The sequence below is a fragment of the Trachemys scripta genome, unplaced genomic scaffold (assembly GCF_013100865.1).
Source record: "Trachemys scripta elegans isolate TJP31775 unplaced genomic scaffold, CAS_Tse_1.0 scaffold_28, whole genome shotgun sequence".
Classification (NCBI taxonomy): domain Eukaryota; kingdom Metazoa; phylum Chordata; order Testudines; family Emydidae; genus Trachemys; species Trachemys scripta.
The window spans coordinates 1,126,959-1,144,128 of NW_023260513.1; the positions used below are offsets into that span (position 1 = coordinate 1,126,959).

At 47.1% G+C, this 17,170-nt stretch overlaps 1 protein-coding gene across 1 annotated transcript; it reads left to right on the forward strand.

Moving 5' to 3' along the window:
* The first annotated feature begins 863 nt into the window (after positions 1 to 863).
* Positions 864 to 16,961, forward strand: LOC117870441 (tripartite motif-containing protein 10-like). The gene is made up of 7 exons (XM_034757592.1): positions 864 to 1,488; positions 3,368 to 3,463; positions 5,191 to 5,421; positions 7,019 to 7,041; positions 10,928 to 11,043; positions 12,712 to 12,744; positions 16,108 to 16,961. Exons 1-7 carry the CDS (start codon positions 1,081 to 1,083, stop codon positions 16,683 to 16,685), a joined length of 1,485 nt encoding a protein of 494 aa, XP_034613483.1. The 5' UTR covers positions 864 to 1,080; the 3' UTR covers positions 16,686 to 16,961.
* The last annotated feature ends 209 nt before the right edge of the window (positions 16,962 to 17,170 follow it).

Here is a 17,170-nt window from a genome sequence, read left to right on the forward strand (position 1 = left end):
GGTGGGAGATCCAGGTTTGAGAATTAGGGACAGGTCAAATCTGAGGAGAAAGTTGATCAGTAAGGGGTTAACAGCTTCCTTTTCCTTTCCTCAACCACCATGTGGGGTGACAACTCACGCCAAGGGTTTCCCTCCAAAAGCAGAAGTGGCTAAAGTTGAAAATGGAATGGGAAACAAGCTCCCAAACTGAGACAATTTCTTTCTCCGTATTCAAGAACGAAAGACAGAAGGGGAAAATCAGAGAGAATTTTAGATCAATACTGGATAATTGAGAGGGAAAGGGGCCATGTCTGAGGAAATTTTATCCCAATATTTGACAGAAAAACTGCCAAATCTGAGGGAATTTTTATAGAATACTCAATAAATAGAGAGAAAAGGGTAAAAGTTATTGGGGATTTTCAATCTATACTCGACAGTGAGAGATGATGTCCCCTTCGCCAGCCATTCCCATAGGCAGCTCTGGCTGCTGCTTTAACAGGAGAGGGGAAGGGAGGTTGGAGCCAGAATGTGCTGGAAGGTTCCATGGCAGTTGGGCTGGGCTGGTGATTGGCAGTTGGGGTTCAGACTGGCGGTAGGTAGCCGCCATTAGTACATTACCATCTAAAGGGAGAAGGCTTCAAGCCCTGAGTATTAAATAGGGGGCAAGTCACTACAATCAAATAAGCTGATTAGTATTTAAATTAAAGGAGAAAGCATTTGTTTCTCATACATGAGGGGAAAGCTGAGCATTGGGGAGTTTAACCCCCTTCGCCTCCAGACCTCATGAACAAACAGAGACCTCGGGGAAATGACTCACGCCAACGGTTTCCCTCCAAAAGCACAAGTGGCTGCAGTTTAAAATGGGAGTAATAAGCAGGCCCAGAAATGATGGATTTTTGTTAATCACCATTCAATAATTAGAGCAGAAAGAGGCCAAATACGAGGGGATTTTATAGCAATATAATGGAATTAGAGATCAGCAATTAAGCAGAAGGCAGGCAGCTGCCCTGGGCTCCAGGAAGGGCGGTGGCCAGTTACAATCAGGCACAGAAACGTTTTCTGAGCAAAGTGAAAGTTATTCTCCTCTTTCTCCTATGCGCCATGGCGACAACAAAGCAGGTAAAAGATCTCCAAGAGGCTGTTATCTGTTCCATTTGTCTGGATTATTTTAATGATCCGGTGATTCTCAAGTGTGGGCACAATTTCTGCCGATCCTGCATCACTCAGTACTGTAAGGACTCCAGAATCTCCCCTCCCTATTCCTGCCCTCAGTGCAGAGAACGGTTCCGGAAAGGAGAATTCCATCCTAACTGGCAGCTGAGGAATGTAGTCGACATAGCGAAAAAAATCCCAGAGCCAAGGGGGAAGAAAACGTGTGAAAAACATGTGGAGCTTTTGAAACTCTTCTGTGAAGTGGATCAAACCCCCATCTGTCTGGTCTGCAGAGAGTCCCGCAGTCACAAAGAACACTCTGTGGTTCCTATCGAGGAGGCTGCCCTGGATTACCAGGTAATAATTAGTCATTTTTGCATTTGGAATGCAACCCAGCCAAGGCATGCTTGAACAATTCAGACTAGAGCCACCTGAGAAATATAAAACCAGCAATGTAATAAAACTAGCTTCCTAAAATGACAAGGGAGAAAAAAAAACAGAAGGGATTTTATACAGGAAGAATGTTGAGGAGACACGTTTTTATGGCCTGCTCTATCTATGGTGCTTATTCTGAGCTAACATTGTCAGTTAGGGGTGTGATTTTTTTTTAAACAAAATAGTTATACCAGCAAAACCCCTAGTGTGTGAATACAAGTTGTATAAAGGTGCCTTATGCCAGGAATGCTTGTTTCCCTTTCCATACAGAAATAAACTATACACACTTTTATACAGGTATAACTACATCCACACTAGCAGGGATGTATGGCTTTAATAGTACCAGGATACTTAAAGCATAGTATGATTTGTGTGCACTAAGGGCAAGATTATGCCCCTTGTACGGAAAAATCCACGCAGGGGGCAGGAAACAACAAGTTCCAGTTCACACAGCTTCCTCTTAACAGTTGCAAGGGAGGAGGGGGAAAGCAGGGTTTGTTTTTCATACAGAATGGACAAGAGTGGGGAGCTGACCACTTTAATAGATTTCCTGAAATTCACAGAGGCTGGGTAATCATATTTTCAAAATGAAGATCTAGGATCCTATTATGGGGGGAGGGAGAGGGAGAGGGGTTGGATGTGGTACTGAAGGATCAAGGAGGAGTACACCTAGGCTTTGGCAGCTGGGGAAGAGAGAAGATGATGTCCACTCCTAACCCTGTTTTCCCCCCTCAGCCCCAAGCAATATCTGCTTTCTCCCTCTCTTCCCTCTCTATAATAAAAACCCAAGCCACATTAAACACCTTTTATAGCAGGGAGTCTTGAAAATGTAACTGATGTAAATTGATCACTGTGGTCGCAAGGACCAAGCAGTATCATTGTGTTAGTTGTGTTTGGAATGTGTCCCAGTCAATCATCTCATTGACTCTCCCAAACTCTCAGGCAATCCCAGTGCATAGGGGGGTGGTCAGGAATTGGTTATACTTAGGGTAAGGGGGAGGATTATTTCTCTGGCCTACCCAGAAATGCCAAGGCCAGTGATATACCAAAATGTGCCTGCATGACAGTGTGATTTGCAGACTGCTCAGAAAATTCATAGTGAGCATACACACTGCTGCCCTGCTCTAGGCATCCAGGTGTGAATTATCCTCCTAAGCCCCATAGTGATTCACGATTCTGAGGAAGATCAGTGTGAGGTCATCTAACTCCTGTGTGGGGCCCAATCTGGTAGGCAGCCTCTGAGCACACCGGGGTGCTGGAACAATTTGTATAGTGGGGGGGGGGGGGGGGCTGAGAGCCATTGAACCAAACTGTAACCCCTGGATATGATGAAAACCTCTTCAAACCAGGGGGTGCGGTAGCACCACTAGTTCCAACACTTACGGAGCATGCCCACCGGATCAGGCCCCTCAGGTGAGGTCATGCAGAGGTGGACCCCTCTCACAACTTTTAGGGGTTAGGGTACTCACCAGGGATATGGGAAACCACCAGTTCAAGTCCTTCCTACACCTGATGAGGAGAAGGGATTTGAACAGGGATCTGCCACCTCTCTATGGGATATTCTGATGTAGGGCTCCCTCCATCTTTCCTGTTGAAGCTGTTCCACTGGAGATAAATACTTAGAGTCATTTGGGCCAAAGAGAGAGAGAGAGAGAGATCACAAGCATGAGAATGACTGTATAACCAGGTGGTTAGAGCACTCACCTATGTTATTATGTATTTAATATTCTTGAAAATATAAATTAAATAAACGGAAAATCCTTCCAAAACACCAAAACTAAACCAGTTTTTCTTTTATTAGAACCAAATTCGGAGCCGTTTGGAGAGTTTGAAGAAAGAGAGAGACGAGATTCTGTCGTATAAATCGAGTGGGGAAAATACAAGCCAGGAACTGCTGGTAGGTGCCTTTATTATTCAGAAGCAAATATGCACAAAGACATTATCTCTGTTCTGCTTTGTTTGAGTAGCATAAGAAGAATTGTTCCCTGCCATGAAAGACAAACTTATTTATCCTCATTGTAAGGAAAAACTCTTCTGGTTTAATTGAGGGTAAGCAGGAAAATGGAGCATTAAAGAAAGTTTTAATAATCCAAATATTTCCATTGATAATGTGATTAATTTGTTTAGTTAACAGTAGTTTCTCCTTTAGTCTTCCAGCTAGAGCTGATTGAAATTTTTCAACCATAAAAATGTCCTGCAGAAAAATGGGGTTTAGTAGAAAAAAAAAATTCCCCCTGGGAAAATGTCATTTGCAAAAAAAATTGCATTTTTTTGACAGGAAATTTCAGAACAAAAATGTTTATTTTCATTTCTAACAGAAATTTTTCGCTTTGGTTTTAAAAACCTGAAAATTTTTCAAAATTTCTAATGTTTGTTTTTTATCCCTTTGTTTTCCCGTTTACTCCATTTTGCCACTGAGTACAATAAAATGAATAATTTCTAAGGTTTTTTTCTCTTCGTTTTCCCTTTCTTTTTGCCGCTTTTTCTAAAATGGGAGAAGTTTTGAAGAGTTACGGAGAGAAGCGAATAAAAGGAAAACGCGGGGTGTGTGGAAATGAACATTTTAGAAAAAAGGGGAAACAAAAGTGTTAAAAATTTCTAAAAGTTATTTCAAGATATTTTTCAAACAAATTAAAAATTGTCCCATTTTGAACACTGAAAAATGGAAGCAACTTTGAAATTTCAAAATTTATTGTAAATTCCTCCCCCATATTTGAACAGACCTAACCACAAAAGGACAGTGAGGGCTCTAGAAATCTTCTGCCCCAGAGAAGGCTGGTCACTTAAAGCCTAATCAAATCCTAATGAAGTCACTGGAAAGATTTCTATTGATTTTGCTGAACTTTGGAACAGGCCCTTAGTGATATTGCTGCTCGACATCGCCATGAAGATGAATTGGGTTCTAAATATGATCTTAGTTTCTTGCTCCTAGGGTATCAAAAGCTAGAGAGTGCTCCAGAAAGAGCATGAATTGGTGGGCTTCTGTCCAGTTCACATGTACACGTTTCTAAGTGCCCTGCAAACTCAGATTTGCACATGCAAATAAGTTTCTTTCCAGCCACCCAATTTGTACTCAGAATTCCTGTGTGGATTAAAATTGGAGACAACATTTATGTATCTTAAATTGTGCATTCAACACTCATCAGAGCAATTGTTGGTGCTCTAATTTTAAAGACTGTTTTAGAAAACATTGCCCTATACATCTGTGCGTATTTTGTGGAGAGCCTCTGTTCCCCAATTCAAGTCTAGTGCTTCTTAGTTTGAGTTCTACCTTTTGCTCCCCAGAAGTAAGCCTTGTCTGTTTAGTTCTAGATCCCAAACCTGCTGTCCTTCCTGTTACTAGAAGGATCTGGTTTTCTAGAAGCCACTGATCACAGAATATTATAATAATGCAAGATACATTCATATTCTAAACACCAGTTAGGACTCTTGAAAATCTATTGAAAAATCATCTGTCTACTGAGCATAGAGTATGTTCTCCATAAAATATCAGGAGTTAAATTCTATGGGGTTGCAATGACATACTCCCATGTGTATACATAAGGCTTTATAAAATGTCCCATAACTCACTCTGTGTTCCTGTCCTTGACTTGTGCTATCCCTGTTTGTATCTCTTCATTTCAGAAACAGCTACAAACTGAGAAGCAGATAATTGTGTCTGAATTTCAGCAACTGCGCCAGTTTCTGGTGGAACAAGAACAACTCCTGCTGGACCAGCTGGAAAAGCTGAATCAGGAAATTGAAAAGAGGAGGGCTGAGTATGTTGCCAAATTATCTGAGGAAATAGCTTCTTTCAGTTCCCTGATCAGTGAGATGGAACAGAAGTGCCAGCTGCCAGCAAGTGAATTCCTGCAGGTGAGACAGTGTTAGAAACACCCCAGAACCTTTCACAGGGCAAGAAAGTCTTCTAACCCTTCACTTGTGGAGTTTAGGAGTGAAAGGTCAGAATAATAATAAATACACATTATTTTTCCTTAAGAGCTTGATAAAATGCCCAGTAAAGTCAATGGAAATATACTTCTTGAGTACAATGGGCATTGGATCAAGTCCTAAATGAAAAAAAAAATCTTCATTTGAATTCTAGTGGGAGAAGATTACTCCAATAATGGCAAATTCCAAACTCTGTTCTCCCACTCTCCTAATGCAAGAACAAAGGGAAATTCAATAAAATTAGAAGGTGACAAATTCAAAACTGATCCAGTGAACACATTTTCGCACATCTCATAATTAGGCTTTGGAACTCATTGCCATCAGATGTCGTTGAGACCAAGCATTTAGCAAAACTCAAAAAGTGATCGGATATTTATATGGATAACAAGAACATGCAGAGTGATATTAAACCTCATGCTTCATTGCTTCAGCCAGTCGCTAACTATTAGAGAGCAGGATGAGAATGTGGGGGGCAGATTATATTACACCTTCCTTTGAAGCATCTGGCACTGTCCACCTTTGGAGACAGAATACTGACCAGATGGACCTCAGGTCTGATCCAGTCTGGCATTTTCTGTGTGCCAGATGCTAACTCCAAAAGATGAAAGATGGAACCAGTCTTTAATTATGGAAATAGCTAAGATTGAAGCTGAGTTTCCATTTTATGCCTGATTTGGCCACTCTTCCTACATACCCCCAAATAGGGAAAATATTGGCCTCATGAGGTCTCAGGCTGCGGTGATTTTGTCTGCCAGAACTGAAGTTGGTTAGGGAAGTTCATTACTTATGGTAGCCTGAAAGTATAAGTAGTCATTAGAATTCCAAAAGCCTTCTAATGATTTTAAATTTCAAAAAGTGCCTCTAAGTAGCAAACAAGAAGAAAGGTGAGAAATAAAACGTAACATCCTGGACTTCTCTAGCTGCTATCTAGGGTCAAATTCTCTGTTGCGACCAGTACCTGCTGTGGGCACCATTCTTCACTCCTCGGGTCTCCTGCATTGAACCTGGGGTGTAGGATAGTTACTCTATACCCCACACCCATTGTTCTCGCCCAGCCCCAAATTCCTGTGGGTGTCAAGAAGCCCACAGGACGGGCCTTCAGAATGTTTGTGGGCGAGTGGGGAGAGAGTTTACAGCATGAGGGCAGCACAGCATGAAGGCATCCCTCCCTCTGGACCCACTGGAGTCTGCAGGAGGGGATCTTCCCCAAACCTGTGAGTGTTAGGGAGATCTTTGTTCAACATATCACAAGACTGAGCTCTCTGATTCTATGTGCCGTGTGGTTACTCAAATGTTACACAAAGAGCTAGTGTGCCTCCCTTCCTGGGCCCAAATCCTGAACTTAAAGCACTTTTCCAAAGAAGCAAAGCCAACACATTCAAAGTTTTTGTTTGTGTTAATAAATAACAAATAATTTCACTTTGAACCTCAAACTGTGAAGACAAAGTGAGTCTGCTCCAGAGCAGGAGGGATCCTTAGTGTGAGCAATGGGACTGAATTTCCTTTTATCTTTCTCCTCTAGGACATCAAAGGCACCTTGAGCAGGTACGTGGCTCCTTCTCACTCTCCCTTTCACTTCACAGTGCAGGGAAGGGATTTTGGACATGAGACATTGCTCCCCATGGTCCAGAAGTGCAGAGCATGGGGTTGGTCCCCAATTTCCCCCCGTTAAATTTAATCTTGGAGCTGTTGTCATTTTGAGTAGACTGCAGAATAGATCAGCCAGAGAAAAGAGTTATTTACCTACAGACAGGAGTGTTATTTATAGTGTAGCTGGTGGAATGGAGACCTCAGGAGATTGGGGATGGAGAATGCGTTTTTCATTTCTAGGTCATAGACTCCAAACTCCACCTACATTGGTAGGGATGGAAAGTCAGTGCCATCTGATGACTATTCAATGAGCTGTTTATTAAGTGTTTCCTATTATGCAGTGAGCTCTATCCATGTGCTTAGTGTGGCAACAGATATGATTGAAGAAACGTTGCCTGTTCTAAGGAGTTTATAATGTGCTATTATCAGTAGTACTATGGCAGTGCCTAGAGGCTCAAGGCAAAATCAGGTCCTATCATGCTGGGTGCTGCACAGACATGTAGTAAGAGACAGTCCCTGCCCCAATGAGTTTACAGTCTAAATAGACACAAGAGACAAAGGGCGGAGGGAGGAAGGATTAAAATCAATTTAAGGGGACATTCAATAGAGACAAAGTACTGCACTTTGGAAGGAAAAAGCAAATGTACAACGACAAAATGGGGAATAACTGGCTAGGCGTATTACTGTGGAAAAACATCTGGGGGTTAAAATGGATCACAAATTGAATGAGTCAGCAGTGTGATGCTGTTGTGAAAAAGGCAAATGTCATTCTGGGATGTTATCACAGGTTGCTGTATTCACCACAGGTGCTGCCTCCTCCCGGCTGTTCTGGGGATTAGCTCTCTTCCACAGCCAACATCTCCCCTTGCCGTCTCTCCCCCCGTTGTGCTCTCTCTCACTCTGCAGCCTCGTCTATTACTCCAAGAGCTTCAGCTTCCTCTTCGTGACTCAGCCCTCCAGCCAGGTCACTAAATGGTTTCCCCTTCTGGGGTATAGAGTCTCACTGGTCCCACTGCCCAGGCAATGCCACTCCATCAGTGGCTGGTAGGGGAGCTCGAGCCCACCCACTGCTCCAGGGTCCAGCCCAGGGACCCTACCACATACAAGCAAAGTCTGCTTTCTCCCTGGGCTGATTCCTACTCATCTCCCATAGACTTTCTTCTCCACCCTTCTCTCTTATAGGGGTTAGACGAGGTGACCCTGGCAGTCCCTTCTAACCCTATGATTCTAAGTACTCCCTTCCTTCAGGGCCTGGCTCCTAGCATGCTGTTCTTTCCCTGTTTCCCTCTTTCCCTTTCGAATGCACAGAGAGTGGCCACAGACTTCCTCACTGCAGCCAATTTCTGTTGCCAGCTTCCTGGCTTTATACTAGCCCAGCCCCCACCTGCTCAGCTGAGCTTCATCGTCCAATCAGAGATTGCTTCTCTGGCCTAAACCACTCATGTGTGGCCCATCTCCCTAATCTCCTCTTTCTCAGCTTCCTTCACTCTTTCTGGGGGCTGATGTAGGGTGAACACCCCACCACAGATGTATTAACAGGAGTGTCATATGTAAGACACAGGAGGACGTTGTTCCATCCTTCTTGCCACTGTGAGGCCTCAACTGGAATACTGTGTCCAGTTTTGGACATCACACTTTAACAAAGATGTGGACAAATTGGAGAGAGTTCAGAGGAGAGCAACAAAAATGATAAGAGGTTTAGAATGCATGAGCTATAGGGAAAGGTTGAAACAAATGGGTATGTTTAGTCAAGAGAAGACTGAGGGTGGGCCTGATAATTGTCTTCAAATATGTATGAGGCTGTTCTAAAGAGACCAGTGATCAGTTATTCTTCAAGTCCACTGAGGGCAGAACAAGAAGTAATTGGTTTAATTTGCAACAAACGAGATTTACATCAGTGTGACGGGTTCCCAGGGTGCAACCTGGACTGTGGGACTGCTGAGCCCTCCAAATCCCCAACCTGGGCTGCCTCACACCGTGATGCTGATGTCAAGCTACGAGCCTGCCTGGCCTTGCGCTGACACAGACACCTACGGGCAGGGACCCGCCCAACTGTGTTACATGAATCATCTCCCAGACATTGATGAACCAGCAATAGAAAGGCACCAGCCAGTTCCCCCCAGCTCCAGCCCTACACTGCAGAACTGTACCACCTTACACTGCTCAAGGCTCCCTTGGGCAGTGCAGGTTCATTAAGTAGTTTGCTGCTCCCTCAGTGTGGAGTGGACACACACTAGCCTTTGTAAGCTGAGAACCCCTGTGCTAGTGGACTGACCATTGTATGTATCCAAAGAACTAAATAAGAACATAAATTATCTTTGAAATGGGTTAGTGGGTCTCACTCCAGGTCCTGGTACAATGTGTGTCTACATCACCACAAGGATTGTCGCTAATTATCTCTCTTAAATGGTGTACAGGATCAGGTGATCCTGCTTATCCACACTCACAATCCAAGAACAAGGGGACGTTCAGTGCAATTGAAAAGCAACTAATGTAAAGCTGAAAAAAGGATTTTTTTTTTACACGATTCATTGTTAACCCGTGGAACTCATTGCCACATGGTATTACTGAGTTTCATAGATGCATAAAGTTGAAGGCCAGAAAGGATCATAAAATCGTCACATTTGACCTCCTGTATATCACAGCACAAGCACCGACTTTCTCATTCCCCCAGGGGTGTTTGACCCCCACTTGGCCCTGGGCCCTGCCCCCACTCCACCCCTTCGCCCAAGTCCCTGACCCGCCTCTTTCTGCCCTTCCTCCACCCCCTCACCTCCAGCATCTCCTGCCCGCTGATGAACAGCTGATCCCCAGTGGGCGGGAGGTGCTGGGAGGCAGGGGGAGGAGTTGATCGGCAGGGCCCGCTAACAGGTGGGAGGCACTGGGGGGAGGGGAAAGAGTTGATCTGTGGGGCTTCCGGTGGGTGCTGAGCACCCATTATTTTTTTCCATGGGTGCTTCAGCCCCGGAACACCCACGAAGTTGGTGCCTATGTACCACAGCACCTTAAATCTCACCCAGTTATTCCTATATCCATCGCAATAACTTGTATTTGACTAAATCCTAACGTGTGTTGACTAAAGCACCTTCCAGAAAGCCATTCAGTCTAGATTTGAAGACATCAACAGACAGTAATGCCTGAAGCTCCCTAGAAGTGGTGGGGCCACCGGTGCCCAAACCATGGACCCACCCCTGCTCTGCCTCTTCCCCTGACATCCCTCCCCCTGCTTGCTCCTCTCCACCTCCTCCCCCATCACTTGCCTTTAAGGCAGGTAAAATGGGAGAGAGCAGAGCTCTCCCACTTTTAAAAGTGATGGGGCCATGGCCCCCCTGTTGTGGCGCCCTTGTCAAGAGGCAGTTTCTTCCAATGGTTAATCCACCCACACTCTTCAAAATGTCTGTCTGATTTCCCATTTGAATTTCTCTAGCTTCAGCTTCCAGCAATTGGTCCTTGTTATGCCTTTGTTTGCTAAATTGAGGAGCCCTTTAGAACCAACTGTATTCTCCACATGAAGGTATTTATATCCCATACTCAAGTGCAAGGCATTTTTACCAGCCCTCAAATCATTTTTGTGGGTCTTCTCTGCACCGTCTCCACTTTTTCAATGTCCATTTTAAAACGGGGACACCAGAACTGGAGGCAGTTTTCCAATATCGGTCTCAGCAAAATGAAGGGGAAGCTTGTAGTGTCAAAGCTGGGATTGGACCTATTCCTGGGGCAACAGAGAATTTAATCCTCCAGGGTCTGCTGAGCTACAACCATTCACTAGAATAAAATACATTTTAGTAAAAAAACAAATATGAACAAACTCCACTATGAGTAACACTGGGTTGTTCGTCAGATGTGAGAGGAAGAAGTTTCAGAACCCAGTGGCCTTTTCTTCTGAACTGAAATGGAGAATCTGGGAATCTTCTCAAAGAAATGCATCTCTGGAGACCATAATGAAGAAATTCACAGGTAATAAACAGTTATCTGGGGGATTTTCTCACATATAATACACTGATAATTGACAGAGCTGGGGAAATTGCTTGGGGACAAGGATTGTGGATGGAGATAGTCAACTAATCATTTGGAACCTATGAATTCCCTACTCAGCTCTCAATACAGCACATACACACTGGGTTAGGGTCCTAAATTTGGAATCCCTGGGGGTTTTCCTTTCCTAGCAACTTTGAACGTTAAACTTAGCTTGAACTTTCTGCTGAATTAACTGTTTTTGAAGTATGTTTGTTTGGATTTTTTGTCTGCAAGTCCTCCTGTGTCATAGTCCCTCTCTTGCTTTAGAGCAGGGTGAGGAACCTTTTTTCTATCACAGGCCATTGACCCACAGAAAAAAATCAATCCCGGGCCACTCACCCTCATGGGGACAGAGAGGCAGCATGGAGGCTCAGGGCTTCCCCCCGCAGTAGGCCAATCTGGGGCTTGCAGCTCCAGCTCCACTGGGGGTACGGAGGAAGTGGTACTGGAACAATTTTTACAGTGGGGGTGCTGAAAGCAAAGGGTCCCAAACTTTTTACCTGGCACCCCCCTTACCCCTGTCTGTGCCCCCTCTCCCCAGAACTGGTGCCAAGACTGAGCCACGGGAGAGGGAGCGGGAAACAGAGAGGAGTAAGGGGGCTGAGGCTGGGACCACAGCTGGGGGCGGGAGCAGAGCCCTGGGGGTGGGGCCAGCAGACCAGACCATGCCTGTGGCGCCGGGGGCAGAGCCCGTGCGGGGCTCCGGCAGCCAACTGGGACCATGGGCGTGGGGCTGACAGCTGGGATCTCACGCAAAACCTGGGGGGTGCTGCAGTACCCTCGGCACTCCTAGTTCCCGCGGCTCTGCGCAGAGACTCAGGGTTTCCCCCCCACGGAGGGGTGAGTCAGCACTCGCGGCTCCAACCCCACAGCAGGGGGTGGAGGAGTGCTGCGGGCTGAATAAAATTTAGCAACATGTCATATCTGGACCACAGGCCGAAGGTTCCCCACCCCTGCTTTAGAGATTCTCCACCTTTTATCCTCCTGAGCTGGAGATAATGAGACCACCAGGGCTGTCAGGAAGGATGAGCCAGTTTTACTGAGTACTAGTGGTACAGGGGCAGATTTAAAGTTGATTGAATGCTAATCAGTGAAAAAGTGTCTGTGTATTGGTCTGTCTGTGAATTATGTGTTGGTGTCAGAGGGTTTGTCTACACAGCAATTAGACACCTGTGGCTGGCCTGTGTCCCCTGACTCCGGCTCACGAGGTTCGGGCTGGAGCCTGAGCTCTGCAACCCTCTCTCATCACAGGGTCCCAGAGCCCAGGCTTCTGCCCAAGCCCGAGCATCTACACTACAATTAAACAGCCCCAGTGCCCCAGCCCTGCGAGCCCAAGTCAGCTCTCATGGGCCAGCTACAGGTGTTTAATTGCTGGTAAAACATCTCAGGGTATGTCATGTAACCTTAATGTTTGTGGTTATTTTTTAGTGATGTGTGTAATGGTTTGTATTGGTCTGAATTGCACTTAACCTCCTTAACTATAACTTCATTAAGTTTGTTTTCTTTTCATTTTGCTTTTGTGTTAGAACGTTAATAATGTGAATATTCATAAACATGATAAACATGATAACATGACATTTTGTCTTTTTCACCCGTTTCTTCCTCTAGACTCGCTGTCGTCTAGACAGCAGTTGGACAAAGGTAAATTTCTGGGATGAAAGGGGGAGTGAAAACTTTCATATGAATTATGGTGTGTGACAGACCCAGACCAGTGGGGTACAAGAGTCTGGTAGAGGGCAAATATACTGGTCACTGGATGAGTAGTTTTCTGTTCCCTGAGTGACCAGAGCAGGAGCTGCACTAGAGTAATCAGGAACCTGCTAGAACCAGTTAAGGCAGGCAGGCTAATTAGGACACCTGGAGCCAATTAAGAAGAAGCTGCTAGAATCAATTAAGGCAGGCTAATCAGGGCACCTGGGTTTTAAAAGGAGCTCACTTCAGTTTGTGGTGTGAGTGTGAAGAGCTGGGAGTAAGAGGTGCAAGGAGCTGAGAGTGAGAGGGTGTGCTCCTGGCGGATTGAGGAGCACAAGCATTATCAGACATCAGGAGGAAGGTCCTGTGGTGAGACTAAGGAAGGTGTTTTGAGGAGGCCTGGGGAAGTAGCCCAGGGAGTTGTAGCTGTCATGCAGCTGTTACAGGAGGCACTATGGACAGCTGCAGTCCACAGGGCCCTGGGCTGGAACCTGGAGTAGAGGGTGGGCCCGGGTTCCCTCCCAATTGACCTGGACTGTGGCATATTGGCAGCATCATAATTCAGGTTTTGTTTCAATTTTGCATTTGACAGGAGCTGAACACTGTATTACTGGTGGCTACACAGATCTTTCCTAAAAACAGAAAAGTAGATTCTTTTCTCTATTATACTTTAGAATTTTTAAATAGTGGTTGGGTTAACCAGATGTGCTGGTGTGGAGGAGAGGGGGTGAGCAGTGTATCTCTGTAGAGATCTAAGAGTTTACAAATGAGCCTTTTTGAAAATCAGAGAGGACCATCACACCTCATTTTCAGAATCCTTATGCACATACATCACAACCCCTGGCAATATTATTATTATTATTATTATTATTAGCAAATGCACAAGTGGTACAATGAAGAATGGGAAAATTCAAAATACAAAAATATACATTTATGTTTTATCTCTCCACTTTATAAGTCAAAAGAAAAAATGTTAAAAATGTCCAAAAGGGTTAGGTAGACACCACCTATTAGCAGACATGCCAACTCTCATGAATTGATCATGAGAGATTCGATTTCTGAGTAAAATTAAGCCTCACTCGTGATCTCACGATAGAACTGTGGCTGAAAAAATATGCTGACATTTGAGAGTTCTATAAGTGAGGCTTAATTTTACTTAGAAATCCTGTCAGCTGCCCTGGGTGTGGCTGGAGTGCCCGCTGTCAGTCACCCCAGTGCAGCTGCTCCCCTGGGAAGTGGGAGAGGGGACCCCACTGTAGCCCCCAGGCCTAGGGAGGATGAAGAACCCTAGGAGGAGCAAAGGTGAGGCTGGGTGGGCTTTATTATGGCCTGGGGGCTGCAGGGGGCCTGAAGTGAGAGGGGGGCTGATGGGCTGGGGGGCCGTATTGATGTTGGGTTCTGAGCAGATAAGGTGACTGCTGGCAGGGTGAACTGAGGGTGGTGGGATAGGGATGCCGAACTGATTGGGCAGTGATGATGGGGGCTGGGGGACTGAATTGAGGGGGGTTGGATGGGGACAGAACTCATGGGGGAACTGGGGGACAGGATTAATTGCTGGGCAGGAGATGGGCAGATGTGGCTAGGGGTGAAAGTGAGCCAATAAGGGCTGGTTCAGCGTACCGGCCCGTACGCAATCCACATTAAAGTGCTGCCACGTCAGTGCTTTAACGTTGTTGCCCCTTTTGCCCCTCCCTAGCCGCCAACGGGGGGGGGAGGGAACAGCTGCCCTGAGGACGGCAATTAAAAAGGGCCCGGGGCTCCGGCTGCTGCTACCACTAACTCAGCAGTGGTCAGAGCCCTGGACCCTTTAAATCGCCGCTGGCGCCCAGGGTGGCGCAGGCCAGGCGGTCTGGAAAGGCTGGCTGGGGGACTCTCACCCCAGCCCCGCCCCTTCCGCCTGAGGCCTTGCCCCTTCTGGGGCCGGCCCCAGCCCCCATACCAGTAAGTCTTCCCTGTTACTTTCACCCCTGGATGTGGAGGTGAAAGCTCCTGCAGCAGGAGCCAAAATCCCCTTATCCAGTACATGTGGGAGAGTGGGCAGCACTGATTGTCACATGCGCACACCCTTGGTAGGGGCCAGGGGAGCTCAAACATCAAGAGACTGACCTAAAAACCACAATAGAATCCTTTTTAAAATGTCATGATTGTTGGGCCAATCTCATGAGATTTGATCTCTTGAAGTCGGCAATACTGAATTAGCCATTGCATAGCCTTGGGGCCAGCAGTGTGGAGTTTGGAAAGTCCCCGATAGACCAGCACAAGACAAGCAGCCTATTCAATAAGTGTGCGGTGTCCTCAACCACACCACAGCTACACAGAGTCATGGAGCACCAGAGATGTCTCTATAAAAGCAGTTTTTCCATTGGTCAGCTAACTGATCTTTAGGAGGGAGAGGCAAGGAGATGGGGGTGTGAAGAGTTTCATCATTGGACAGGGGGACTTCGGATTCCCTGTAATCTCCTGGGAACCTCCTATGATGCCAGGATCTCTAATCACATCTGTGGGGAGAGGTGGATGCAGGTGGGGAAAGATTCCAGGGCCTGATTGTCAGGCCCTTTTATGCTGCTCTGTCAGAGCAAAGGGGCCTTAATGTGCCTGGAAACAGTCCCCAGAAAATAGCTCCAGTGCAAGGGAGCCACCCCCCGTCCGTGTGAAGCTGGCACAGGGGCTCTACAGCAACTCTGCTCCCAGCCGTTATTGTAGGAGTGGGTTTGGGGCCATGCTGGGGGCCAGGGCCGTCCCTAGTGGGGTCTGGGGTGGAAGTGACGGATTTGTTTCTTCCGGGACCAACCGCGCCAGCCAATCGCAACAGCCCACAGGATCCCCCCAAAGCATGGGGCCCAGAGCGGTCGCCCCAATTCGCCCTACCTAAGGGACGGCTCTTCTGGGGGCATAGACAGGATGCATTACACTCTGGCTGCTCTCTGCTTTGCAGCCCTGAGGTCCCTGTAACTAGGGGTCAGGTAGACTAAAGGAAGGACAAAGGTGGCTTAAAACTACTTCCCTCTAACCACCCTTGTCTATACCCCAAGCACAAGGATGGAATCACTGAGACTCAGACGCTGGGTCTGGGGGCCTGGCTCAGCGGAGCTGATCCCTTCACTCTGTCACTGAACTGGCTCTGTCAGGGTGTGAATCCCCCCTGCCCATGGCTGAGATCTCAGCGCTGCTCCCCATGAAGAGCTGGGTAAATCCTGGAGGGAAGAGGTTGCCTGATTCACTCCCCAGCTGGGGCAGGTTCTGTCACTGACAGGATCAGACCTTCCCCCAGGGCTGAGCTCTGCCCCTCACGCTCTGATTCTCTCTCTGCAGCAAATGTGACTCTGGATCCAGATGTGGCCCATCCTGAACTCCTCGTGTCTGCAGATCAGAAAAGTGTGAGATGGGGACCCACACATCAGGCTTTGCCCAACAACCCTGAGAGATTTGACACTGTTCACTGTGTGCTGGGCTGTGAGGGATTCACCTCGGGCCGACATTACTGGGAGGTGGAGGTGGAGATGGAGGACTGGGGACTCTGCGCTGTGGGGGTGGCCAGAGAGTCTGTGAACAGGAAGGGAGGGATCAGCTTTATCCCTGAGCAGGGGATCTGGGCTGTGCGGTGCAGTGAGGATCGGTACCGGGCTCTCACGTCCCCTGAGCAGCGCATCACCCCCTTGTCCCTGAGCCGGGAACCCCGCAGGATCTGGGTTTATCTGGACTATGAAGAGGGGCGGGTGGCACTTTTTGATGCTAGTAATGGTGACCCGATCTTCACTTTCCCACCGGCCTCTTTCGCTGGGGAGAGAATCCGCTCGCTCTTCTGGGTTGGACGCGGGGGAAGCTCTTCTATGCTCCTGCACCATTTCTCTCTCCTGGGCCAACGCTGCCGACTCACACTGTGTCCATGAGGTGCCCTGTCTGTCCCTATGAAACAGGCTCCTCTAGCCCCCACCCTCCTTACCTCTATGACCTGGACGATTCAGCCAGTCTCCCTCAGCACAGACAGGGCTGAAGACGGAGTGACGCTCTACCCGTAGCTCTATGGCTGTGGAGGTCTGTGTGAGGTGCTCTAGGCTGGGTCTCTCTGCTCCTAGGAGGCCAACTCTGTGTGGAGTGGGGGGGTCCCACCAAGGAAGGAGGGAGCCCCTGTGGGAGGGACCCAGCCAAAGGCCAGGGAGAGACCCCTCAACTGGGAGGAGGAGGGAGCAGGGGGGAAGCCTGGCTGAAGAGGCTCAGGAGAAGGGAAGAGAGAGCAGGGGAAGGCCTGAGTGAAGAAGCTGCGGGGGGGAGGGGGAACGGGGTGTTTAAAATCATATTCATTGATTGTTATGTAGCCACAAGCAGCTAATATATATTTAAATACAACTGTTAGTATGTGTACGAGGTGCGAAGG